This window comes from Ochotona princeps, chromosome 5, assembly GCF_030435755.1.
Source record: "Ochotona princeps isolate mOchPri1 chromosome 5, mOchPri1.hap1, whole genome shotgun sequence".
In the NCBI taxonomy this organism is placed as follows: Eukaryota; Metazoa; Chordata; class Mammalia; order Lagomorpha; family Ochotonidae; genus Ochotona; species Ochotona princeps.
Genome location: NC_080836.1, coordinates 82,091,480 through 82,119,082, shown reverse-complemented (window position 1 = coordinate 82,119,082; position 27,603 = coordinate 82,091,480). Strand labels below are relative to the sequence as shown.

At 51.1% G+C, this 27,603-nt stretch overlaps 1 protein-coding gene across 3 annotated transcripts; it reads left to right on the top strand.

Moving 5' to 3' along the window:
• Positions 1-10,536: 10,536 nt before the first annotated feature.
• On the top strand, positions 10,537-25,577 carry METTL21A (methyltransferase 21A, HSPA lysine). 3 transcript variants are annotated; one of them, XM_058664921.1, is made up of 4 exons: positions 10,537-10,746; positions 12,114-12,279; positions 13,500-13,611; positions 24,979-25,577. In XM_058664921.1, the coding sequence occupies exons 2-4, from the start codon at positions 12,136-12,138 to the stop codon at positions 25,374-25,376; spliced, it is 654 nt and encodes a 217-aa protein (XP_058520904.1). In that variant the 5' UTR covers positions 10,537-10,746; positions 12,114-12,135; the 3' UTR covers positions 25,377-25,577. The 3 variants fall into 3 exon arrangements, with proteins under 3 accessions (XP_058520904.1, XP_004576944.2, XP_058520903.1); XM_004576887.4 differs by having other exon boundaries at positions 10,537-10,838; XM_058664920.1 differs by lacking the exon at positions 10,537-10,746 and adding an exon at positions 10,886-11,000.
• The last annotated feature ends 2,026 nt before the right edge of the window (positions 25,578-27,603 follow it).

The following is a 27,603-nucleotide window of genomic DNA, read 5'->3' as shown; positions in this document are numbered from 1 at the left end:
TGGTCCTTGCTTGCTTTTGATTTTAGCCATCTAGTTTGTGATCCTTGGATATAGTAGTCCTGGGAAGGAATGTAATGACTTGTTGGGCTGAAACCCCAGCTGAAAGTCACATTTATAGAGAGAAGGAGAGACAGAAAGAAAGTTTTTCTATCTGCTGGTTTACTCCCCAAGTGGCCACAACAGCTGGAGCTGAGCCGATCTGAAGCCAGGAGCTTCTTCTGGGTCTCCCACACGGGTGTAGGGTCCCAAGGTCTTGGGCTATCCTTTACTGCTTTCTCAGGCCACAAACAGGGAGCTGGATGGGAGCTGGAGCCCATATGGGATACCAGTGCAAGCAATTAAGGAGTTTAGCTGCTAGGCTACGGTGCTAGGCCCTGAATTTACTTTTTAAAGATTGATTTATTGAAAGGCACAGAAACAGAGAGGGATAGGGAGAGAGAGAGGTCTTCTATGTGCTGGTTCAATCTCCAAATGACCCCAAACTGGGGCTGATCAGGTCAAACCAGGGGGCAAGAGCTTCATCCAGGCTTCTTACTTGGATTCAGGGGCCCAAACACTTGGGCTATCTTCTGTTGCTTTTCCAGGTGCATTACCAGGGAGCTGGATTCAATGTGGAGCTACTGGTACAGGTGACAGTTTAACTCATCATGCCACAGCACCGGCCCAGATCTTTGAACCTGATGGAAGGAACTGTAAGCAACGGGAGCCCCTGGAATGCACAGCTATCAAGGCCACGGGCAGGCAAATGGGGTTTGAAGAGAAGCAGCAGATTGGCAAGCTAGAGAGACAGAGCTCTCACCAATGGGACAATAAAAAGGGACCTGGGGATGACTCTACCCCAGAGGGTAAGCCAGTGCCGCAGCATGGATATGGTAACCACCAGCACGACTGCCCATGTCGACAGGAGTCCAGATCTTAGGGGGAAAGAAGAGGTTAGGCAGAAACAAAACGACAGTTGCATAGTAAAGATTAAAAAAAAAAATCATTTATTTATGGGCCCGGCAGCGTGGCCTAGTCGCTAAAGTCCTCACCTTGAACACACCCCGGGATCCCATATGGGCGCTGGTTCCATTCCCGGAAGCTCCACTTCCCATCCAGCTCCCTGCTTGTGGCCTGGGAAAGCAGTCGAGGACGGCCCAATGCATTTGGACCCTGTACCTGCATGGGAGACCTGGAAGAGGTTCCTGGTTCCCTGCTTCGGATTGGCGCAGCACCGGCCGTTGCGCTCACTTGGGGAGTGAATCATCGGATGGAAGATCTTCCTCTCTGTCTCTCCTCCTCTCTCTATATCTGTGTAATAAAAATAAATAAATCTTCAAAAAAAATCATGTATTTGGTGCCCAGCATGATGGCCTAGTGGCTGAGGTCCTCACCTTGCACACAAGAGGCTCCGGGCTCCTAGCTTCAGATCGGCCTAGCTCCAGGCACTTGGGGAGTGAATCAGTGGATGGAAGATCTTCTCTGTCTCTCCTCCTACCTGTATATCTGACTTTCCAATAAATATAAATAAATCTTAAAAAAATAATTTATTTGAATAGTTGGGAGTGAGAAAGAGAGAGGGAGAAAGAGTCTTCCATCTGCCAGTTTATTCCCCAAATGTCTATAACAGCCAGTGCAGGGCCAGGCTGAAAATGAAAGACCAGGACCTCCATCAGAGTCTTCCACATGGGTGACAGGGACCTAAGTATTTGGACCATCATCTGGTATCTCTCAGGGAGCTGCACTGGAAGCAGAGGAAGACCTCTGATACGGAATGTGGACACTGCAAGCAGCTGCTCAACCTTCTATGCCACAATACCACCTCTAGTTTCAAGTTCAAACCAGGAAGTGGAAGGGTGACAGATAAGGTGAGTCTCTTAGGGTCCTCAGGCCTGAGGCAAGCAGCCCAGGAAGTGGAGAACAATCCCTTGGGGGCAGAGGAGGGAGACCAGGGCTTCCTCTTCCTTGTTGTCCCCGCCTCTAGACCAATCTTTTGCAAATTCCTGACAGAGGCACTGTGGCGGCCACAGCCAAGGGATTATGAGAGCAGTAACTAAATAGATCTAAATGTAAAAGGAGAGAAAGTGTGACTCTCAGGTGACAAATTCTGTTTATCAGAAAAAAGCTGGTGCAAAGAGGGAGAGACTAAGGGCAAATATAGGGCTCAGTGAGCTAAGTACCACCGTGTGTTAACTCTGCCTTCCGCCTCAATCCTTTTTTTTCTTTTTCTTTTTGTTGATAATTTTTACATAGTTGATTAAGGCGCAAAGAGTCAAGGACTAGAGGAAAGTGGGTAAGACCATTGTTATCACATTCTCTTTTTCCCTTCTTGTATCTGGGGGGAGGGGAGAGATAAGGGGAAAAGCCACATCCAGCCTTTGAACCATTCCAGGGTCCCCAATGTGGGGCCTTCTCCAAGGGCTCTGCTCCAGTGGTTTTGATAGGTCAACAGTTCTCAGTTACTGCTAATTTCGCCACCCCAAGCACGATGAAATCTCTCCAGAATCTACTGGCTGACCTAATCCACCTTAGAGTCTCCATTTGCCTAGATTTGCACTGCCAACACTTGGCTAGGTAGTTGATCAATTTGTTCTGTCCTGTATTCTCTGTTATGGGAGCAGCTGTGCTCTGCAGGTTCTAATGTACCATCATATCCTCCATGTGCAACTGGCCATGCTGTCCCCTGTTTTGTCTAACCCACTTAGGAGTCCCAGCTCTGACACAAGCATTCCACATTTAGACCATGGACCCTGCAATTTTCTCCATGGTTGATGTTCTGAGTCCAGCGGTTCAGTTGGGGGATCCCCAAAGAAACCTCATCTGAGGTGATCCCAGACCTGATTCTTGTGTGTGCTTGCCGATTCAAGGTCTGACACAGTCTGTCACTCCAATCAGCCTACATGTACACTGGTGGTTGTGATTTCTGGGTCAGTTCTGTCTCCAGTCCTGTCCACCATGCAAACTAATGGGCCCAGCTTGGTCCCACCCATCACACACTTGGCCACATAAATGACTGGGAGCTGCAGCTAGTTGGGGTGACTCCCAATAACCTCCACCAGGCCTGCCCCTGTCCTGGTTCTCATGCTTGCCAATATATACAGCACACTGGTTCAGTCTTTCTCACATGTCATTCAACTCTCGTACATGTCAATGGGCATTAAAGCCTTGTTCAACCCAACCAGTCCCACTATCCAGCCCACATACCTGCTGGTGGGTGCTACTCTGTCTAGCCATGCCTGCCCAAGTCCTGGTTCTCATGCTCACCAGCTGGAGTCTGCCTCAATCTTAGACTCTTCTGATAACATTTCCATTTTTGCCAAGGAATATGAGACACAGAAGTACTAATGTTGGGGTTGGCATTGTGGCTGATGCAGCCAGTTAAGCTACTGCCTGCTCTTCCCTATGGGGGCCAGTTTGAAGAGTCCTGGCTGCTCTATTTCTAACCTAGCTCCATGCGAATGCACCTGGGAGAGTGGAAGAGGATGGTGCAAGTACTTGGGCCCTTGCATTCATGTGGGGAATCTTCATGAAACTCCTTGCTCCCAAACTAGCTGTCTAGCCATTTGATTAGTGGATGGAAGAGCTCTCTGTCTGTAAATCTGTCTTTAAAATAAATAAATAAAAAAAGATAAAGAAGAAATGCTAATTCAATGTTCAAGGTAGGCAAAGATATTTAGGAATTAAGTCCCTTCCTCTGACTCCAAGTTTATGTTTATTTTTTTTGCACTGCACCATTACTAATAATGTACAATATTCCAAGAGCTATCCCAGGCATGATGAGTTGGGAATATGATCAACTCCCTTAGACTGGCCAGGGAAGTAAAGCAAACTCAGGTAGTTTCAGTGACTTGGCCAAGGTCCTATGGTTGGAGAACAATATGAGTGCAATTGGAGTTCAGGTCCTGTAGTCTAAAATGCCTCATTCTGTCACTGTACCGCTGGGGCTCCTGGGCACAGGACATTGTCTGAAAGTGGCACTTCTGATTATAATGAATTTGAAGTCATACTGCAATGGCCAAGTAGACCAGAGTTCAGGAAAGAAAGCAAGCTTTCTGAGAAGCTGCCACGGCCAGGAGCTGGGACTTGGTGGCAGTGGGACAGGTGGATGAACATTCAGGCCAGGTGTCACAGAAAGCAAGTCTCGAGACAGAAAGGCCTCCTCTGGTCCAACGCTGCAGAGAAATCTGGGCATCTGGGACAAAGGCAAGAGCTGGTACAGGTTGGCTATAGAGTTAATGGAAATGTCTCTGAGGATAGAGTGATGGGGATCGAGCAGCAAGCCTGGATCACTCTCCAAATCCTGACCATGATGAAAGAGCAAAGATAGTTGATGCAGAGAATGAGGTTAAATCTAGAACTTTAAGTTATGGGCACCCTTGTACTAATATGAAGGCAGAAAGGAGACACCTCGTGGCACCAAACCGGTGAACAAGCACCCTTGGCAGGGACAGGTCACCTGAGATCAGACAGAAGTGCACTGTCCTCAAATGGCCAGAAAGGACAAAGCCAGAACTCAGGCTCTCATTCCTCCAGCATGTCTCAAGGTTGGTACTAACTCTCAAGTTGCTGGACAGTGAGAAGAGTGACATCTTTCAAACACTTGTTAGGATCAGGACAAGCAGGGTGGCAAGCTAGCCATCACCAAATCATGTCAGAAGTTCTGTAAAACGTTGATATTCGGTCTAATCATTTCCTCCAAGCAAATGAGAAACACACTCTTCCTGGGGTGTCTGCTTGTCTGTAGCAGTCCAGTTGGCTTAGGTAAGAAAGGGAAATGGATCATGTTACAGTAGCTTCCCCTGGGACCTGAGAGCCAGGTGCAGCCAGGAAGGGCTGGGGTGAGAGAGGCACTGGGAAGCCTGGCGCCGTGCCCCAGGCATCTGTCGGCATCTGCTCCCTTAGCCTGTTTTCTGCATCTATACTGCGTACTGAGGATAGCCCACGCAAGCGACTTGACATCGCCTTTGTTTAAGCAGCCAGTCAGCTGTGCTGTTTATTTTGTGCAGAGCACGGAAAAAGCAGCGCCAACAGACTTAGGCTAATGAGGGAATTTAACAGCTCACATAACTGAAAATTCTAGGCCAGCTGGATCCAGGTGGTCAAAGTGTACCACCAGCAGGCAGCTGTTCCCTCCACCAAGGCTGGCCTGGCTGCATTCATGGCTGCTTCAGCCCTCTTAGACCTGCAGGTTTTGTTAGTTCCCCCAAACACGTAACTGCAGTCGTGCAAGCTGTGTCAAGTGGATCGTTTGCCGGGTGCTCTTCTAAGTAATCAAACTCAGGTTATTATCATTTTTGCTTTTTAGTCCAATCACCACATTGTCCTTACTTTACAGATAAGGAAACTGAGCTATAAATTAACATGCATCTCACCCAATTCCTCACAATAATACAGTCCCTATCTCACAATGGTTCAATGTATCTTTCAACTTTGTGCAGAAGTGATAGGCACTTGATCTTGTTGATCTTTTCCCAGGGTGGTGATATGTGGTAAACCACAGCTCCCAGTCAGCCACACAATCCCAGGCAATCGAACAGCACCTCTGCAGTGCAGTGGGGGCTGAGCTGGGACGGATCACAGGCCAGGTGTGTCAGTGCATTTCTGATTTATGATCTTCTCAGCGAGAGAGGTATCCCTGGGAACTGAGAGTCACCGATAAATCACAGTTGACAGCTGATTCAGAACTTGCACTCCAGAAGCTGAACTCTTGACCATGAGCAGAAGGGAACTGCTACGAGGAAAATGGGGAAAAAACACTAGGCAGGCAGTAACAGCAGATGTCCAACAGCTGCTCTGAATTCTTGCTCTGCAGAGTTATTTACTCTCTGGTGCCCTGGCAGGGAGAGAGATCAAGTTGTACCAAGGTTGTACCACCGTGGATGCTTCTGTTGTAACCTTGCACATGGACTACGTCCAGAAAGCAAGAGGGACAAAAAGATCAATGCCCTTCTATGGGGTGTCACATGAATGGAGGAAGACAATTTTAGACATGCACACATCGCAGGTGAGAGTGCATTTTGTTTACTTTCTCAAGGATTAATGATTCAATTTATGAAATAAACTAGAAAAGACCTAGCGTCCTGACTATGGAAAGGAACAGAAGCTTAGAGGTGCGTGGGGGTGAGGGTGATGAGCCAGAGGAGCAAGTGTATTTAAAGATCATATTGTTATGCAAAAAGACTTCTCATAATTGAAACTCTGCAGGAGGAATGCTTTGGCCTTATGGAATTGCAGGCAAGCAGCAGATGGCCGAGGTGTTGATGTCCCCACATCCTGCCTTGAGCCCAGCACCTGGTCATTGCAGTCATTTGGGGAGTGGATGGAAGATCTCTGTCTCTTCTTATCTCTGTGTAACTCTGCCTTTCTAATAAAGAAAGCAATCCTTAAAAAAAGGAAAAAAAAAAAGTGGTGCCTGTCAGCCTGTTTCCCAGTTTCTTCTGCCGTATAATCTTCCCTGGTTGATGAACTTGCCAAGAGGAAGCCTCTTGTTTCCCTTCTGTCTTTCAGCAAAAAAGAAGTTTGGAGAAAGCGTCTGTGAGCAGCTACCCATCCCCAGGGCCCTGGAAGTGAAGTGATTGGCACAGCCAGGCTATATATTTCGCAGTGATTGTCCCCTGAAGTGCTCCACTGCTAACTCCAGTTGGCATATTCTACCCCAGCTTACATTTGTTCTCCAGGATGCTGGGTGTACATGCCTGTCTACCAGTGTGATGTGAACGGGGAGCACACTGAGCGGGGGGCGGGGGTCCCCTAGCATGTCCTCTTAGCTGTAGGGACTGGGACAGAGCCAGAGAAGGAGTCCAGGCTGCCTCCCTGTAAGGACAAACACAACTTTATAAGCTGAGATGATTAAACCGTCCCTTGGAATTCTGCTTGAACAGAAAGCTGACCCACCATTGTGTACCTGCCCACCACCCAGGGAGGACTTTCAGTAGAAAAGCCCTTAGAATTTCAATTCGGGACGGTTTTAAGTGGCTGATGCTGGCCCCCAGATGGCAGGTGGTGAAGGCAGTAATCCTGAGCTGGACCAATTAAAAACAAATAACAATAAAAACAATGAGTGGCTAAACATCCACACTAAAAAGCTGAACCTAAGCTTTGAACTTTTAGGCTCCCAGAAATAGTTTACAGAGAATTGGCTCATTCACACCTTGTTCTGTCTGCTAAAACTCTCAATGGTTCCCACTAAAGCTCCTTTCTCGACATGTCATACATGTCACAGATCGGCTGTGCTGCGCTCCATCGAGGGACTTGGTGCTGAAGAGCTGCCCAGTCAGAGTGGGAAAAAAAATAACGTGACAGCCATGGAGGGGACCCACCCCTTTCCCACCTGTACTCCACTTGGTCAAGCTTGACCTCAGCAGGGCAGGAGACATTGCTTCCTGGACAGGGCACCGGTGAAAGGTGGCCAGAGTCTGTTAAATAATCCATAGGGGGCAGGCATTCTTTTTATTAAAGATTTATTTTTCTTGGAAAGGCAAATTATAGAGAAGGTGAGAGAAATATCTTCCATCTGCTGGTTCACTCCCCAAGAGGCCACAATGGCCAGAGCTGAGCCAATTCGAAGCCAGGAGCCAAGAGCTTCCTCTAGGTCTTCCATGTGGGTGCAAGGTCTCAAGGCGTTGGACCATCCTCCACTGCTTTCCCAGGCAATAAGCAGGGAGCTGGATGGGAAGCGGGGCCACCAGGATTGGAACCAGCACCCATATGGGATTCGGAATGTGCAAGGCAAGGATTTAGCCACTAGGCTATGAAACCGGGCCCAGTCATTTAACACAGCAGTTTGCATGCTGAGATAGTCTCAGTGCCGACAGGAATACCAGGGAACAGGCTCCAACTCTCTCTTGCTTCTAGCGTCCTGCCAATGTGTCTTGTGGGACACAGCAGTTGATACCTCAATTGGTTTAGTTCCTTCTACTCATCCATGTGGGAAACCCAGACTGTGTTCCCGGCTACTGGCTCTTGCCCTAGCCCAGCCCCAGTCATACGGACATCTGGGGAGTGAGTCTGTAGATGGGAGGCCATTTTCTGTCTCAAAGAAAAAAATATAGAAGTACATAGCTTACCACCAATTCAATTTTTCCTCTGAGTATGAAATACCTTTAAAAAAAATTTTTTTTTAATTAGAAAGTCAGATATACAAAGAGGAGGAGAGGCAGAAAGGAAGGTCTTCTGTCCGATGATTCACACCTCAAGTGGCTGCAACGGCTAGAGCTGAGCCAATCTGAAGCCAGTAGCCAGGAGCTTCTTCTGGGTCTCCCATGCAGGTGCAGGATCCCAAGGCTTTGGGCTGTTCTCCACTGCTTTCCAAGACCACAAGCAGGGAGCTAGATGGGAAGTGGGGCAGTCAGGGCACCAACTGGTGCCCACATGGGATCCTGGCACATGCAAGGCTAGGGCTTTAGCCACTAGGCAACTGTGCTGTGCCCCTGAATAGGAAATATTAAATTACAAATATTCATGGGGAATCATCAGCTTTTTGGATAGAAAACAGAGCTCTATTCAGTGTGTATGTTAGTATACATGTGGTATATTTTCCTAAACGTTCTGGTTGGCGCTTCCTGAGCTGGTTGGTACCAGTGAGAACACTAGCAGGGCTCAATGGCTTGCCTATTATTGTTGAAAATGGCATTTTTCTAGTACCTGTATGTAAACATTAAGAGGCAAATGCCCTACACTAGCAGGATACTGGAAAGACTGGGAAAGTTTTCATTTTAAAATTTTTCTTATGGCAGGGCAGAGGGAGAAAGTATTCCCACTGACACATTCATTCCATAAATGTCCACAATGGTTGGGCTGCACTTGGCCAAAGCCAGGAGCCAACAGCCCCATGCAAGTCTCCCAGATGGTTGGCAGGGCTCAGTTACAAGGGTCACCACTACTGCTGCTCCCAGTCTGTCCTGGCAGGAAGCTGGAGTCAAGAGCTCGCGCCAGGCAGGTACTCAGACTCTTGATTGCTGGGCCAAACGCCTGCCTGTTGGCCTTTAAGTTGTGAAAAGATGGTGGATGTGGAGCAGGAATGATGGAGGGCAGCATAGCTGTGGCCGGCTTTGCGGTTGAAGAACCTGGTCACTGGGGAGGCTCAGTAATTACTCAAGGTCATCCCACTTCAAAGTGTCACAGACACAGCAGGCACTGGGTGAGCAGCAGCTCCGGACACCTGCGTCTCACAGCTGAGTGCTTGGGCTCAAGTCTGGCTTCACCCTGGACTCTAGCACCCTGAAATTCCCACCCTTGGAGGCAGCAGGTGGTGGTTCAAGTACGTGGGTCCCTGCCGAACTGATGGTTCCTGACATTGGCTCAATCCAGCTGTGGCTGGGGGGGAAAAGGGGGTATCGGGATTTGGGGAGTGAATCCGCAAAGGGAGATCTCTTTCTCTCTCCAAAAAAGTTCCTTTTTAATTGCCTAAGGCAGAATTAAAAACATCACAGTTTTTCTGATTCCCAAAGCCCCATACGCGTGTGTATCTAAAGATGTCTCCTCAAAGCAAAGGTTCAAAGAGTAGAGAAAGGTGTGTCTGGCACGGTAGCCTAGTGGCTAAAGTCTTCACCTTGTACGTGCCAAGATCCCATATGGGCACCAGTTCTAATCCTGACAGCCCTGCTTCCCATCCAGCTCCCTGCTTGTGGCCTGCAAAAGCCCAAAGCCTTGGGACCCTGCACCCGCACTGGAGCTCCAGGAGAGGCTCCTGGCTTTGGACTGGCTCAGCTCCGGCCATGTGGCTGCTTGGGGAGTCACTGGATTGGAAGATCTTCCTCTGTCTCTCCACCTCTCTGTATATTTGACTTTCCAACAATAAATACATCTAAAAAAATAGTAGAGAAAGGTACAAAAGAGGAAGAGAAAAGTGAGAGACAGAGGACTAGAGAAAGTAAAAAAAAACAAAAGGGCGCAGAGAGGGAAAGGAGAGGACCAGCAGAGAGAAGGGCGACCAAAGGGGGAAGACCCTGCCTGGTGGTCCGGAAGCCCACTTAAAGTCACTGGGGCAGCCCCTGCCCTCAGCCTTCTCTCTTACCAAGACCAAGGTCGTCTGCAGGGAGGTCAGGATGTCCCTGCGGATGGGGCTGGCCCCTGCCTGCACCTGCGGATCCCTGGGAAGCCCTCAGCGCTCTGGCGGAGGTGGCGGGAATTCGGGCCAGTTTACTCTATATCGTGCACCTCTGTTTGAGATCCTAGCGGCGGCAGCGTTGGGATCTCGGTCAGGAAGAGAAGCAAACGTCCTTAAGGAGGAGGAGTAGGAGGAGGCCGGTTCCACCCCAGCCCCACGCTCTCAGAGGCAGTGGCGGGTGAGTCATGCCTTGGGGTCTAAAGAGCAGATGCATTAACCAGCTGCCCCGGGAGGAACTAGTAGACCGCACAAAATATTGCGGCTACTGCCCGCATCAGAATCTGGGGTCCATCGGGAACCCTTGGTTCCCGGCCCATTAATCCAGGCCAGGGCCCGGCTGCCTGCTGCCCACCGCGCCCTCGCGCTTCAGTCGGAGAGGAGTTCAGTGACGTCTGCACTCTATTCGCTTACCTCACTTTGGGGACATGGAGAGGAAGGGACCACCACGCATTCTTTGGAGCAAACTTTCTCACCCGCTGACCACGTTTAAAACGAAAAGGCAAACCGCACCAGCAGGCGCGAGAGCAAGAAGAGCAGGGGGCGTGTCCACCCACATCCGGCTGAGGGCTTCCTGGTCGCCTCCGCCAGAGCGCCCCTCGCTCTCTGCGCTCCCACTTCCCTTGGCGGTCGGACCAGCGGCTTCCCGCGGCCAGGCTCCGGTACCCAGCCCGGTTCCCCAGACTCCCCGCTCGGATGGCCCGCGACTCCGCCCCCAGAGCGCCGGGAGCACCTGTCCCGCCGCAGAGACAGGGTGGGCAGCACCGGAAACGCGTGTCTCGGGGCGGGCACCACCCGCCTGCGCCCGCAACCCGCCTGCGCCCGCCTCCCGGGGCTCTTTAAGGCCGGCGGTTGCGTGGTCACCCGTGGGGCAGGGCCAGCGTGGCTCGCTCGACGTGGCGCCGCCTTCCGAGCCGTAAGTAGCCGCGTGGCTGCGCCTCGGGAGCCTGGGGTTGCGCCAGCGCTTGTTCGAGCGTGCTTTCCGCCCAGGGCGCAGTGGGTGACCTGCAGGACCCTGCTCCGGGTTCCCACCTCGACCCCTAACCGTTCCTGGAGCTCTGGGATATGCAGGAAAGAAGGGCCCCGCTAGCCTTTGGGGGTTGGGGCGGTGCAGGTTTTGGAGGGAAGGGGTTCGGGAAGGCGCCCGGGCGGTGGCCTCTGGGTGTGTCCGCTGGCGGCTCGGAATCCAGCCGTAGCGGAGTAGGGCGGACAGTGTTCTGTCCTGCCGGCATCAGAAGGCAGAATAACCAGTCGGTTCACAGCCAGCCCGAGCGCAGCTTCAGGCCAGCGTTGTCACAGTGAAACGCCCGGGTTTAGCCGCGAGATCAAAACCACGGAGAGCGCGAGCCGCCCAGCGGCCAGCTGCGTATCTGCAGACAGCCGCACGGCCGGTCCGGGACCCACGTGGCTCTGGGCGCCGCTGGGCAGCTCCCGCGGCTCCGGGAAGTGGCGGGCTGGCATGCGCAGGCCGCCGTGCTGGGGCTGGACCGCTCTTGCGGTGTTTTTTTTGCTGGAACCCAGAGTCACATCTCACTCCAATAAGACTTTGAAAAAATGCTGTGCCAAAGAGGTTAGACAGATTTCCCTACTGTTTTCTTCGACTTGTAAATCAATCTTAAAAACAAAACAAAAGCAGGTGGCAGGTCCTTAAGAGAAAATACACTTTTTTAAAAATTTGTTTTTCTTTTAGAAAGTCATATTTACAGAGAGGAGAGACAAAGATCTTCCATCCGCTGGTTCAGTCCCCAAGTGGACGCAACGGCTGGTGCTGCGCCTATCCGAAGCCAGGAGCCTCTTCTAGGTCTCCCGCGTGGGTTCAGGGTCCCAAGGCTTTGGGCCATTCTGTGCTGCTTTCGCAGGACACAGGCAAGGATCTGGAGGGGAAGTGGAGCAGCCGGGATAGGAGCCAGTGCCCATATTGGATCCTGGCGCTTGCAAGGTGAGGACTGTCACCACTAGGTTACCAAGCCGGGGCCGAGAGAAACTGCACATTGTGGCTTGTGTGTCACCCTGGACTCTTGCGTGGCAGGTGTGATTGAAGAGCTAGCGCCATGGCCTTGGTGCCCTATGAGACTGCAGGAGTGGGGCTCCAGAAATTCCACAAGCCGCTCGCCACCTTCTCCTTCGCTAACCACACGATCCAGATCCGACAGGACTGGAGACACCTGGGGGTCGCAGCAGTGGTGTGGGATGCGGTGAGTAAGCCTTGGGGGAAGGGAAGGGAGTTGAAATGTCAATACTGGATCATTCAAGACTGGTCTTTTTAAAAACAAAACCCACAGCTTTATTGGGGAGTATAATTCAGAGCGTACTCTGCATCTGTTGAAGACGCGGGGATCGGTGGTGGGGTTTCAGTTTGTTCAGGGGGCAAACATCGGCACCTCCGTTTTAGAGCATGTTCCTCCCCGTCACCCGGGTCGCTGTCAGCCCTGGGTCCCCACTGGATTGCCTTTTGAAGGTGCCCACATGAAAGCTGAGGGAGAAATCCCATCGAAATTATGAATAATGGCAAGGAGTGGCAAGCCCCCAAAAACACGAGTGGCCAGAGCAGCTGAGCTCCTGGGTGTGTGTGTCAGCTCTGCTCCAGGGGTGTACACTGAAAAATTTCGATAACATGGATACTTTTAAAATGTGTTTACTGATTTTATTAAAAGAGTGAAAGAGAGGGAGAGAAAAGAGATTGTCTATCCCCTGGTTAGCTCTGCAGTGACCAGAGCTGGGCTAGTCTGGAGTCAGGAGCCTCCTCCCCTTCTCCCATGTGGGCCAGGGTCCCCAAGCACTTGGGCCGTCCTCCAGTGCTTTCCCAGGCCATTAGCAGGAAGCTGGGTCTGAAGTGGAGCAGCTGGGACTCCAACCAGTGCCCATCGGAGATGCTGCTCTCCATAGAGAATTAGCCTGCTATACCACCATGTCAGCCCTTCCTTTGTGTAGGGTCGCTAACTCACACAGCAAGTTATTGGAAACTTTGGCACTTAAGTCTCCTGCTCCACCTGTATGCCGGCGAGCCCCCCGAGGACAGTGCCGGTGTGGGCTGCATCTTGGGATGAGCCCCCGAGGACAGTGCCGGTGTGGGCTGCATCTCGGGTTGCAGACTTCCTGTGCTGCTTTGCCCATGTTAGGTCATGGTGGATGTTGCTTTAGTAACTAGCCTTCCCTTAATCAAAGTCACAGGTTGTGTGTGCCAGTTCTTCCACATTATCTTGTAAACCTTCCACATACACTTGGGGAATGCTTTGTGCTTGCCCTGGGATAGGTGGCCTTGGGCCGGAGCAGCTGAGCTCCTGGGTGTGTGTGTAATGCGCGGGGAGTGTGTTTGTGTACCTGGTCCTTTGCTGCCCGTGCATAGTGACCTGCTGCCCTGCAGAAGCCAGAGCGATTGTTGATATAATCGTGACCACCTTGTGTTTTGCCTCAGGCTGTCGTGCTTTCCACGTATCTGGAGATGGGAGCGGTGGAGCTCCGGGGCTGCTCGGCCGTGGAGCTGGGGGCCGGCACCGGGCTGGTGGGCATAGTGGCCGCCCTGCTGGGTGAGTGGGATGCACTGCCCTCTTCCTGGTGAGCAGGCCTCACAGGGGCATGGGATGTTTTCTTGCACAAAATTCCCTGTCATATTTCCCTTAATAGGTTGGTGTCTTTCCCTTGTATTCAAGAGTTGTGGGCCCCAGTACTCTCTTTTTATTTTATTTTTTTTAAGATTCATTTATTTTTTATTGGCAAGTCAGATTTACGGAGAGAAGGAGAGACAGAAAGATCTTCCATCCATTGGTTTCTTCCAGGTCTCCCATGTGGGTACAGGGTCCCAAGCCTTTGGGCTGTTCTCTACTGCTTTTCCAGGCCACAGGCAGGGAGCTGGAAGGGAAGTGGAGCAGCCAGGGTGTGAACTGGTGTCCATGTGGGATCCTGGCGTGTGCAAGGCAAGGACTTTAGCCACTAGGCTACTGCACTGGGCCCAGCCCTGGTACTTTTAACTCCAGGAAAACAGTTTTTTGTTTGTTTGTTTTGATATTCATACTTCTCATGGGTGATGACAGTCTGACCTAAAGCAGCTTGGATTTCAAGGAGGGTAATATCTTATTAGTTTCAGGTGGCCAGAGCCATCCGCAGCAGAGCTACTCCTGGGCAGAGGCAGAGTGAATGGCCTGTTGTTGCTGAGCGTGCTGCTTTTCCTCCCCTGGGACAGGTGGGCCAGCCATGGTCTTCTAGGACAAAAATGGCATGGACAGCAGACAGTTCTTTTTTTTTTTTTTTTTTTAAAGATTTATTCATTTTATTACAGCCAGATATACACAGAGGAGGAGAGACAGAGAGGAAGATCTTTCGTCCGATGATTCACCCCCCAAGTGAGCCGCAACGGGCCGATGCGCGCCGATCCGATGCCGGGAACCTGGAACCTCTTCCGGGTCTCCCACGTGGGTGCAGGGTCCCAATGCATTGGGCTGTCCTCAACTGCTCTCCCAGGCCACAAGCAGAGAGCTGGATGGGAAGTGGAGCTGCCGGGACCAGAACCGGCGCCCATATGGGATCCCGGGGCTTTCAAGGCGAGGACTTTAGCCGCTAGACCACGCCGCCGGGCCCAGCAGACAGTTCTTTTGGGGGGAGGGTGGGTGTTGAAGGTGGGATTGATAAACGGGCAGTAATTTAGACCTAGAGCACTTCATCGTCTCATTTTTATTTTTATACGTCTTTGTTGACTTTTTCCTATGACTTCTGACTCCCCCTGTTCTGGCTGGTCTGTCCAACGATGAGCACAGACAAGCTTCTAAGATGCCCTCACTTCACACTGTCCGCTGGGGCTCTTGTCCACCTGCAGTGTCGGGTGTGGCAGCTCTGGAGGAGGCTCCGAGAGCCTGCCTGGCCATCAGGCCCCCAGGTGTGCGTGTGTCACACGCTGGTGTGAGGATCTGGGCTTCCACAGCACTGGGAACTCGCTGCAGGGCCTGCTCCATTTCCTCCTTAGTTCTCTTTGGCTGCCTGTTTCTTTTCCAGTGTTCTTTTTGTCTGCTTAGGTGTAGCCTTGCCAAAATTTGGCAGGGAACATTGGCAGGGGTGGTGCTGAAAAGAGAAGTGTTAGTAGATTGGTTTAGGTTTCCATCTGTGTAAGACAACATCCCGTAAGGCCTGCCTGGTGCCCGCAGCTGAGCCTTACGCTAGGTCATGTGTGCTGGGTATCACCTGAGGTTTTCAGTTTTCTTCTTCTTCTTTTTTTTAATGAATTTCACTTTTCTAGGAATTATTGTATTATTATTTTAAGTTTTATTTTTAATATTGTTTACGTAGTTGAAGGATGCATGCTCTTGTGGGTCTGCAGTTAAGGTGGGGAGGGTCGCCATGTGGAGGAAGGTAGGTGGGAGAAATGTTTCTTTTTTTTTCTTCTGTATCATGGGGTGGGGGTGGGAAGGAGCGGCTGCTACTCCTTGCTGTCAGATTACTTCAGTACCCGGTTTGGGGGACAGTCATTTAATGACACCTTGGACACCCTGACGTGTGGGAAGGGTGATCTGAGGGTGTTACTTGAGTGGTTTTGATAGTTCTGTGACATTGTCGGCTTCATTGCCCCAGGGTTGAGAAAGCCTTTCCAGGGTCTGTTGGCTGACCAGTCCGTGTGAGTGCATCCACAGATCCAAGAACGTGCTGCAAAGCTTAGCCAGGAGGGTGTTCCAACCTGCTCTGCTTTCCAACCTCTGCCCAGGCACTCGATGTTGATTAGCTGGCCTGGATGAGCTGGCTGTCATATTTCCTGTGTGCGTCTGGGCTTGCTGTCCGCTGCACAGGGACAAGCCAGACAAATGAGGCACAGTCCCAACACATAGACTCCAAAGTCGGACCACGAATATGATTTTCCTTGTGGCTGGGGTTTGAGTTAGACAGTCCCTAAAGGAGCATCTAGGGTGATCTCAGACTTGAGTCTTGTGTGCACCAGCCAGTGCAGGGTCAGGTTTGGTCAGTCACCTGCGCCGGCCAAAGCATATACCAGTGGATTCCGCTTGCCTGGTCAGTTGTGCCCCCAGCCTGCTCTCTCACATGAACTGATGGGCCTAGCCTGCTAAGTCTTCATGCACACTAGCGGGTGCCATAGCCTAGTTGGGATGACCCCAATAATCCCCACCAGGCCCACCCCAGCCCCAGTGTTTACATGTGCCAGTGTGTGCGGTGGTCTAGCCTGGTCAGTCCTACATCCCATGTGGCTCTTGTACACACTCATGGGTGTGGCAGCTCAGCCCACCCCGCCCCCAGATCAGGCTCACAGATATGCCTATGGGTGCTGCAGCCCAGCCTGGCCTAGCCTGACCTGCCCCAGCCCTGGCCCTCGTGCTCACCAATGGGAGCTGCAATCTAACAAGTTCCCCTACCTGGCCAACTCCCAGCCCCAGATCTCCTGTGTGCTGGGGGGTGCTGCCACCCTGTTTGGTATCGTCTGTCCCCAGTCCTGGCATTGGCATGTCCCGGTGGGTGCTGCAGCCTGGCGCACCTCAACCTCCTCTCAGCTCAGCCTGTCATTACTCTCTGTGTAAACTGGTGGGTGCTGTAGTCCAGCAGAGGCAAGCCCACAAGCCCCCAGGTCCAGTTCTCTTACGTCCTGGTGCCTGCTGTGGCCTAGCCTCATGTGGCCCACAGCCTGCTCCAGCACTTGCAGGCAGGAACTGGGGCCTAGCCCAGATAGCCATGTCCCCCAGCCCCAGCTTTAACATGCACCAGTGGGTGGCGGTGTTGCTATTTAGACCAGCCCAGGTCTTCCATGTGGGCGGGTGCCTTGGCCTGACCCAGACATGCCCTCTGGTTTCCGCCTTTCCAAACTACTCTGTCTCAGCTCCCTTGCTGGCTGTGAATGCAGTAGTCTGATTCGTGAAAGACCCTTGAAGCCATTCTTTTGCTGTCGAACATGCCCTTAGCCACTCCCACGGCATCATACCCCATGACCCTCTTTCCTGGGCCATCTGCAGCCCTCCGACCTGGGGACCAGCATGGTGTCCCAGCCCAGTGTACCCTGCCTTCCCCACATATTGTGTAAAGATTTATTTATTTTTAAAGATTTTATTTTTTATTGGACAGTCAGATATACAGAGAGGAGGAGACTTAGATGGGAATATCTTCTGTCTGCTGACTCAATGCCCAAGTGACCAGAGCGGCCAGAGCCAAGCTGATGTGAAGCCAGGAGCCAGGTCTTTCGTCTGATGATTCACTCCCCAAGTGGCTACAATGGCCAGAGCTGCACTGATCCAAACCCAGGAGCCAGGAGCTCCTTCCGGGGCTCGCACATGGGTGCAGGATCCCAAGGCTTTGGGCTGTTCCCATCTGCTTTCCCAGGCCACAAGCAGGGACATGGATGGGAATGGAGCTGCCAGGATTAGAACCGACGCCCATATGGGATCCCGGCGCGTTCAAAGCGAGGACTTTAGCCACTAGGCTACTGCACCAGACCCTTTGCATATTTCTTTCCAGCCATTCTTCCTCATGGTTCTCACTACGGTGATATATGTGTGTCTGTGTCTGCATGTGTGTATGTGTGTATGTGTCAGTGTGCACACGCACATACATGTATGATGCCTTGGTGAACGTATGTCATCGGCATTTCTTGGCACTGCAGTGTAATTTTCACACTATTTGTAGTCACTACAAAGCATTAGGATGGAGAAGGTTTGAAGTTGAAGCCTGAGGGTGAGAAAAAGTTAATATCTTTATAGATAGAAGCTGAAAAAGTAGTGATTTCAAAATGTCAAAAGGAATGGATTGTTCCCCTTTGAGTTTTTAATGTTACTTGAGGGGAGGGTGGAAGGAACTGCCATCTCTTGGTTCGCTTCCAAGTGCCTGGGAGCCAGGAACTCAGTGCAGGTATCCCAGGTGGGTGGTCGTTAGCCAAACGCCTGCTGCCTCCTGGGGTGCACAGCAGAGGGAACCTAGAATTGCAAGTGGGGGTGGGACTCAGACCAGGCACTCCAGCATGGAATGCGACCTTCCTACGCTGTGCCAAGGCTCATTGCTATTCCCTTTTTAGAAATGCTTTCTTTTTTTTTTTTTCAAGATTTGTTTATTTTTATTGAAGTCAGGTTTACAGAGTGAAGGAGAGAGAGAGAGAGAAAGATCTTCCATCCTCTGGTTCATTCCCCAAGTAGCTGCAGTGGCTGGAGCTGAGCTGATCTGAGGCCAAGAGCCTAGAGCTTCTTCTGGATCTCCCACGTGGGTGCAGGGTCCCATGTCCTTAGCCGTCCTCCACTGCCCTCCCAGGCCACAGGCAGGGAGCAGAAAGGGAAGTGGAGCAGCCAGGACATGAACCCGCATCTATATGGGATCGTGGTACATGCAAGGTGAGGACTTGAGCCACTAGGCTATTGTGCCGACTCCTAAGTAATTTTGGATAAGGATTCATGCTCCTGAAGATCACCGATTAGGATAGGGAGGGTTGATGTATGGGGGAAGGCGGGTAGAACAAATGCTTCGGGTTTTCCTTTTCCCCTGTTGGGTGTGGGGTGCTGTCTACTTGATGTCATCTTAGAAACCCCAAAGTGGAAATAGTACCCAAGGGTATCGCTTGAGTGACCTTGATAGTTCTGAGACTCTGTAGGTTTCATTACTCCAAGGTTGAGAAAAATCCTTCCAGGGTCCATTAGCTGATAGAGTGCATCCCTGACGCTTGCTGCCAAACAGCCAAAAGAGCTGTCCAACCCGTTCTGTGCTCCATCTTCTGACATGGCACGCAGCATCCTCTGCAGGTCTAAATGAGCTGGCTGTCTTGTCCCCAGTGCGCACCTGGGCATGCCATCCTCTGCATAGGCATCAGCAATCAAGGAGGCCCAGGCCTGACACGTGCATGTGGTCCAGGTGAGCTAACAAATTCTATGATCTTCCCTGTAATCAGAGCCTTGAGTCCACTGTTCCAGTTGGGGAATCCCCCAAGAAATCTCACCTGGAGTGACCCCAGACCTGACTTCTTGCATGTGTCAGCCAGTACCAGGTCCAGTTCAGTCCAACACCCACACCAGCCTGCGCAGCCACTGGTGAGTGTGGTTGCCTGGTCAGATCCGTCCCCAGGTGCATGTGCTGTGTGAACCGCCAGGTGTTGCTCGTTCCATCTTTAGCTGTTTATTCAGCATGCTTCTGTCTGCTGCCGCTGCCTGGCTGGAGAGTGCGCACCTCCCCACCCGGCCCTCGGCCTCTGGTTGGTCTGTTCCAACCCACGTTCTCAGCTGTCGTCAGAGTGGCCCTGCCGGGTGATGGGGTCAATGGGCTGATGCGGGTCTCGGGGTTTCCAGGCCTGTCTTAAATCCCATGCCCTGGGATCCCCTTCAGCCTCCCTCCTCTGGCCTGCCTGCTGTGCTTCGCGTTGCCCCTTCCTCCCGCGTCATGCGTATCATCCTCGGGTAAGCCCGGAGCTTCCCTCTTGGGGAGTCTTTCCTTGACCTCTGCTCCCCTAAAGGGAGTCTCTTCAGTGTGAGCATGTGGTTTCCTGTCACACCCATGTTCCTGTTATTTTCTTTCTCATTCTGCATCATGCTCCTGCGTGTGTCCGTCCCTTGGGAGACTGAGCTCTGGGTAGGAACATTTTTTAAAAGATGATTTTATTTGAAAGGCAAATTTATATAGAGAAGACACACCCACACAGGCAGAGAGAGAGTGTGTTTTACATCCACTGGTTCCAGATGGTTGCAACAGCTGGAGCTAAACTGATCTGCAGCCAGGAGCCAGGAGCTTCTTTTGGGTCTCTCACATGGGTGCAGGGTCCCAAGGCTTTGGGCTATCCTCGACTGCTTTCCCAGGCCACAAGCAGGGAGCTGGATGGGAAGTGGAGCAATTAGGACATGAAATAGTGCTCATATGGGATCCCAGTGCTGCAAGGTGGAGGATTAGCCTGTTGGGACTCTGCTGTAGCTCCTGGGTAGGAACATTCTTACACACCATGTATGTGTAGCGTGTCATGCGTGCTTGACTCCTTGAAGAAATCACAGCACTGATATCTTTGCAGGAGTAAAAGTGGTGACCTGTGTTTACGCATTCTTCCATTGCCGAGTGACTGCAGGCTATGTTGTCTCGTTGGGTTAGTTTCCATTGTCGTTCTCCATGTCAGTGTTTCTCCCTTCCTCAGTGTGAATCTCACCACATTGTTCTGCGCCCTTCCTTGCTTCCCTGAACTGACAACAACGCAGGTTACATGTGTGGCTGCCTGTGCCTGCGGTGTCCATGTGGCTGAGCTAGGCTGGCAGAGGCGTTCTTGCCTGTCCTCACTCCAGAGTCCTCAGGCCCCTCCGGGGGTGCTTGGTGTTGCTGGACAGTCAGCCTTCCCTCTGCTAGCTGACTCATTCACATTTTTGCTCTAAGCCTGCTTGCTCCACCCTTTCTCCAAGCCAGTGCCATTTCTTCTTTGAGAATACTGATTCAGTTCGAAGAGATTTCCTTTGTTTCTGATGCCACAGGCAGGAAGCCTGGCCTGTCTGGTGCCTGCACTGGTCAGAGCTCAGATCCTGACGCTCCAACAGGGCTCCTGTCGAGCTGTGTCCTCCCCCCATCACACCCCACCAATTTCTCGTGACCATACACACTGGGTTACTTTCCCCGTTTTTTTTAAAGATTAATTTCTTTTTATTGGAAAGCCAGATTTACAGAGAAAAGGAGAGACAGAATTATCTTCCATTCAGTGGTTAACTCTGCAAAAGGTGCAGTGGTCAGAGCTGATCTGATCTGAAGCCAGGAACCTCTTTAGAGTCTCACATGGGTGCAGGATCCCAAGGCCCTGGGCCGTCCTCTCCTGCTTTCTCAGGCCACACACAGGGAGCTGGATGGGAAGTGGAGCTGCTGGGACATGAGCTGGTGCCCATATGGGATCCTGGTACTTGCAGATAGAGGATTAGCCAATTGAGTCATTGTACCAGTCCCCGGCTTCCCCTGTCCTAAGTGAAGAGAGAAGCTGCTTCCATGACTGCTTCTCAGTGGGTGGCAGGTGACCCTGGGATCTGCTCTCTGGAATGCCAGAGAGCAAGCCAGCTCTCACAGATGACCAAGATCGTATTGGAGGACACTGGCAAAGGGCACAGTTTGTGGTTAACTGAAACTGCCTTGTGTATGTTTAATCCAGAAGCTTCTACCACAGAATAAACCCAGCTTGTTGTGTTTCTGAAGATGTGGAGAAACTGACTGTGATGTATGCAAGGGGCTGGGGAGGCCAAGGGTATCCTGCCTCATTCTGCTGGTTCGTTATACCAAATGAATAACAGCACAGTGATGGAGAAAAGCCTCTCTCATAGAAGTTTCTCAGCTATTGCACAGGGAATGTAAGTGAGCCAGAGATCTGGGCATGGATGATCAGCGGCTGCTTTCGTCACAAGACAGCCTACAGAAGTAGCAGCTGCCTCTGACATGGTCCTGTTCAAAATACCAAACTCAGCAAATGTATCCGGAAGACAGAAGCACATGCTGGGCTGCTCCAGCAGCCAGGCCAGGGCCGTGGGGTGGTAGAGGACATACATGGGGTCCGCTTCCCCCCAAAGCTGCAAGGAAAAAACAAAAAAAACAAACGCAAGGCACTGGCTAGCTTAGAAGAGGAATGTAAGACACTCTACATCCCCCCTTTAAACAAGCAAAGCCCCCTCAACCAGGCTGCGATGTTTGGGGCTGAACGCCTGTGTGGGGAGCCTGCAGGGATTGGGAAGGGAGTGCTTACAGAGGAATCTTCTGTCTTCTGGTTCATTCCCCAACGTCCTCAGCCAGAGCTGGGTGGGTCTGAAGCTGGGAGCCAGAAGCTTCACCCAGGTCTCCCACGTGGGTGCAGGAGCGCAAGCACTTGGGCTCTCCTCTGCTGCTTTCCCAAGCACATTAGCAGGGAGCTGGACTGGAAGTGAAGCAACTGGGACTTGAACTGGTACCAATATGGGATGCTAGTGCTGGGAAAGGTGGCTTTACCCACTAGGCCATAGCTGGTCCCTCCCTTTAGACTTTTACCCAAGTCGCCTTGTCAGTGAGGCCTTTCCTATCTACCTGATGTTCAACTTCTCTTTTCTCCTGTACTTCCTATCATTTGTTATCTCTTTGCTACTTCATTCCTCTCCCACCCTGTTTAACCTGTTTTACCAGCACATATACTAATATTTTGCTTTCTAAAAGTCAACTTACGGCCTGTTCTCGTTGTGAGAGGGATGGAGTGGGCTTTGTCCCATGGCTGATGGCAGCCGCTCATGTATTTGTAGAGATGCTCAATTGGATGCTCCAGGAGAATGGTCATGTTCATTAGTTGCTGTTGGGACTTGCGGAACACCTGGCAGGTGGATTAGCTCCTGGCATCCCTGAGGCAGATGTTAGAGAAGGTAAAGTGAACACAGGGGTGATGGGTAAGATGCGAGAGCACTCCAGTCTCATCAGCCAAGTGCTCTGTGAACTGTTAGGAAATGCAGAGCTGAAGTGCTAAGTCAGGCTAGAAAATTTCTTATTATCAGAAGACTTGAAAATGATTGAATTCTGCTTTCTGGGGAGCACACTGTCAGGTGTTGAATTGCCCAGTGGAAGGTCCAGTCCCGTACAATCGAGCAGCTTGAGTTTTCATCACACTGGGAACTGTAAATGGCAAGATGCGTTACACACTGGGGTGTGTTAGTAGTGGTACAGGCCACCACTGACATGGTGCGAATAGTCTGGAGTCCTGTGGGGAACCCCCTGTGAAGATTATAAATTGAAGAAGCACGCAGAAGATTTTGTGAGGTGGCTGTGCATCTCAGAATTTCTGGGGTCCACACTAGACGAGGTAATGCGTGATGGTGTTGCAGTGTAGGTGAGGCGTCTCAGTGCACACCATTTGCAGGGTGCTTCACCCAGAGGTAATAACTTCTGCTCAGCCTTTTTTCACCCACATTGGTTCGAAAGAATTAGGCCTTCTAGCTCCCATCCATAGCCTGCCAAAATCAGATTGAGAAAACCAAATTGCCTTGATAATTTTCTCTACTGCAAGTAGAAACATAACATTGAACATGATCTAGCAGCTTAACTGACATTTTAAAATAATTCCCTTTTTTTCAAAATACTTGGAAAATAGGTGTTATGAAAACCCCATGCATGGATTTTAAAACAAATTTTCTGTACTAAAATAAACTCATGTTTCATTTTTCCACAAACTGAAGTGGCCTTGTATACATATTATATAAACAGATACTGGGTGCTTTAAAAACGGATTTCTTACTAGTTAGAAAAATTCCTGGGTCCAACATGAAGGCTCAGTGGCTGAGATCTTTACCTTGCAAGCACTGGGATCCTGTATGGGTGCAGGTTCATGTCCTGGCTGCTCCACTTCCCATCCAGCTCCCTGCTTGTGGTCTGGGAAAGCAGTGGAGGGTGGCTCAAGGCCTTGGGACCCTGTATCTGCATAGGTGATGCTGAGGACGCCCCTGGCTCCTGGCTTTGGAGTGAACCAGCAAACCAGTAGATGGAAGATCTTTTCTGTCTCTCTGTAAATCTGTTTTTTTTTTTTAAGATTTATTTATTTTTATTGCAAAGTTAGATATACAGAGAGGAGGAGAGACAGAGAGGAAGATCTTCCGTCTGATGCTTCACTCCCCAAGCAGCTCCATTGGCCCGAACTGAGCCGGTCCGAAGCCAGGAGCCAGGAGCTTCTTCTGGGTCTCCCACATGGGTGCAGGGTCTCAAGGTTTTGGGCCATCCTTAACTGCTTTCCCAGGCCACAAGCAGGGAGCTGGGACATGGCGGTGAGGCGCAGGGCTGCCACCTTGCCCTCTTCGGAACTCTCCTCCTGGGAAAGGGGAGGCACCTGGGGACACAGACCTCCCCGCTGCGGCATTTCGGCCACTTCTGGCTCCATGATCACCACCTCCTCCAAGTCTTGAGGATTTTGCTCTTCACCCCCTTCCTTATTGCCCCCCCCAAAACAAACAAGCAAACTCAGGACTCTGGGCCCAAGTGCACGGGGGTCCCGCGGTCCTGCCCACCTGCCTTTTGTCTGAAGGATGTGCAGAAAAGGTCATGGTCAGATCTGGACGGTGCCCGCCTCACCGGGGAGCTTGCTTCGGTCCCCCTCAGTGGAAGCCTCCCATCCCGGGCCTGACAAAGACTACCAACTTCTGGGAGCCAGCTCCGACTCGCACCTGTCTCCTCTGTAAATCTGATCTGCCTTTCCAATTAAAATAGTTACATCTTTTTAAAAATAATAATAATAAATGAAAAATTTCTTTTCAGATTTCTTTGAGAGATGGACACATGGCAGAAAGCAAGATCCCATCCACTTTTTCACTCCCCAAATGCCTGCAGTGGCCAGGCCTGGGCTGGGCTGAAGCTAGGAGGCAGGCGCCTAATATTTGATCATCTCTGCTGCCTCTTAGGGTCTGAATTAGGGGCTGCCTTCAGCTCTTCTGAATTCTGCAAGCAGAGGAGTCTATAGCCAGAGCCAGGAATTGAACATAGGCACTCTGTTTTAACTGTTGGGCTAAGTGCATATCTCTCATAGTAGCCCATCTGTCTCTTTGGTGATGTCTTTTTTTAGACTTTATCAAAACAGCTTTTTACAGTCTGCTCCTACATTTTCATTCTTAGATTCTATTCCCCCCCACCCCAAGATCTACCGACATGAGGATGGCAGCTTAATGTATGAAGACGTGACGTGAGAGATGCCCACCTTGGGCAGATGAGCTGTGCTTGCAGAGCTCAGGAGTGCCAACCCCTTCACTGGGTGACTGCATTTCACAGGCACAACTGCAGCATATGGCAGGTGTATCCGAGAGGCCCGTGACTGAAGGTTCACTTTCTGCACACAGCCAGTAAAGGAGATGCTCCTGGAATTGTGCTGATCTTTGACAGCAGTTCGCAAAAGCGTAGGAGCCCATCAGGCAAGCATTAGAAATGCCCTGTGGTTCACTATTGGAATTGTGCTGACTTGCACATTGCCTTCTCTTTATCCCACCTTGTAGGTGCTCAAGTGACTATCACAGATCGAAAAGTAGCCTTAGAATTTCTGAAGGCAAACGTCGAAGCCAACTTACCTCCCCACGTTCAACCCAAAGCTGTTGTGAAGGAGCTGACTTGGGGACAGAACTTGGCGAATTTTTCACCTGGAGAATTCGACCTGATACTTGGAGCCGACATCATCTACTTAGAAGAAACATTCACAGATCTTCTTCAAACCCTGGACCACCTCTGCAGTGAGCGCAGCGTGATCCTGCTCGCTTGCCGGATTCGCTACGAACGTGACAGCCGCTTCTTAGCAATGCTGGAGCGGCAATTTTCTGTGAATAAGGTTCACTATGATCCTGAAAAAGATGTTCATATTTACAAAGCACACAAGAGCAGCCCGAAGGAGGAGTTATAGTTGGCTGTAACTTGCATGTGTAGCGGCATTGGGCATGTCCACCAAGGGCCTAACCTGGAATTCCAACCATAACCAGTGACCACCTTGTATGGAAAGGTTAGAAGATTGAAAGCCACGCAGTGCCTCGTCCCACCATGATGTTTTCTCATAGTTCCTGCCCTCGGAACCTTCGTGAACATTAAAGGAGAGGATGAGCCTTTGTATTCTGTGGTTTCTGTATCCTGGGCTTCTCCCTCTTGTCAGTTTCACTGCTGACATCATGACATTCTGCTCCTGAAGTTTTTAGAACTTGCTTTGGTGAGGGCAAGTCTTGTCAGTTACAAACATTCTAAGAAATAGTGTTTAGTCCAGTTTTTGAATTCTCTGAATATGAAAGAAGAGGGTTTGTTTTGTTTTGTTTTGTTAAAGATTTATTTATTTTATTACAAAGTCAGATATACAGAGAGGAGGAGAGACAGAGAGGAAGATCTTCCGTCCGATGACTCACTCCCCAAGTGAGCACAACGGCCGGTGCTGTGCCCATCCGAAGCCGGGAACCTGGAACCTCTTCCAGGTCTCCCACGCGGGTGCAGAGTCCCAAAGCTTTGGGCCATCCTCGACTGCTTTCCCAGGCCACAAGCAGGGTGCTGGATGGGAAGTGGAGCTGCTGGGATTAGAACCAGTGCCCATATGGGATCCTGGCGCATTCAAGGCGAGGACTTAAGCCGCTAGGCCACACCACCAGGCCCAGGCAAAAGATTTCAAAAGCACTAACTGCTCAGAGAATATGAGTATAAAACCTCTTCTTTGGGGCCTAGCGGCTGGTTTGTGTCCCAGCTGTTCCTTTTCCCATCCAGCTCCCTGCTTGTGGCTTGGGAAAGCAGTCGAGGATGACTCAAAGCCTTGGGATCCTGCACCCGCGTGGGACACCTGGAAAAGGATCCTGGCTCCTGCCTTCAGATCCACTCTGCTCCAGGTGTTGCGACTACTTGGGAGTGAACGAGTGGATGGATCTGTCTCTGTGAATCTATAAATTGCGTTTCCAATAAAAATAAATCTTAAAACAAAACAAAAAACACCTGGGATGACCTCAGAGTTGACTCATGGTGCTAACCAGTGCAGGGTCAGGTTTGGTCCATCATCTGCAGCATCCAACATACATACCAGTGGATGCGGCTGCCTGGTCTGTTCTGCCCCAGTCGCATCGCTTCATGCAGATTAATAGGTATTATGGCCTAGCCTTGCCCAGCTCACCACAGGCCTGCTCCTCACCACAACAGTGGGTGCTGCAGCCTAGTTGGGGTGATCCCAATGACCCACACCGAGCCCACCGCATCCTTGGTTTTTGCATATGCTGTGTTTTAGCCCAGTCCTGCATCCCATCTGGTTCTTGTGCACACCCATGGGTGTGGTGGCTTAGTTCTGCCTGACCTGGCCCACATGCATGCAGATGGGTGCTATGTTGCCCCGCTCAGTGTGTCATCACTCACCATTGGGAGCGTCAGCCCAGTACAGGAGTGCTCACGCTTTGCTTACTAGGTGTGCACCCAGCATGGCATCTTGTGCTTGCCAGTGGGTACTAACGTCTAGCCTGATATGACTTGCACCCAGTCCTGGCACTTGCTGATTGGGTGCCCTGGCCTAGCCTGGACAGCCTACAGTCATCCTGGATCTTGCACATGCCAACAGGTGTGGAACCTTGCCCAACCTGGCCTTCCCCCAGAGTGGCCTGTCCCCATCCCCAGCTCTCACACTTAGCAATTGAAACAGTGGCCCAGTCTGAGACAGTCCATCCCCAGTCTTGGTATTTGCCAGCAGGTGCTACAGCCTAGCTTAGCCTAATGCACCCCAAGTCCCAGTTCTCACTGGTGCATGTGACAGCCAAACCCAGCTTGACCCATTACCAGTCCTCTTGTGTACTGTAGGTATTGCTGTCAAACCTGGCATGGCATGCACCCTGTCTTGACTCTGTTGTGCCTCTGGACTGGTCCAACCATGCCCACCCCCAGACTCAGCTCAAACATATAGTGACAGGTACTACAGCCCAGCCAGAGCTCTGGTGCTCACCAGAGGGAGCTGTAGCATAGTAGGGGAGTTCCTCAAGTCCCTCTACTAGGCCGCTTTCAGTCCTGGATCTTGCATGTGCCAGTGGGTGCTGTGTGGCCCAGCCTGATATGGCTGGCCCCCAGCCCTGGCATTCTCCAGCAGGAATCAAGGTCTAGGCTTACTGGCACCCATTCTGGCTCTC

Bases quoted from the DNA above. Each gene is read 5' to 3' on its own strand.
- METTL21A (XM_058664921.1), top strand. From the start codon at position 12,136: ATGGCCTTGGTGCCCTATGAGACTGCAGGAGTGGGGCTCCAGAAATTC. The intron at 12,280-13,499 runs GTGAGTAAGCCT...GTTTTGCCTCAG, and splicing joins CAGCAGTGGTGTGGGATGCG to GCTGTCGTGCTTTCCACGTA. The intron at 13,612-24,978 runs GTGAGTGGGATG...CCCACCTTGTAG, and splicing joins CATAGTGGCCGCCCTGCTGG to GTGCTCAAGTGACTATCACA.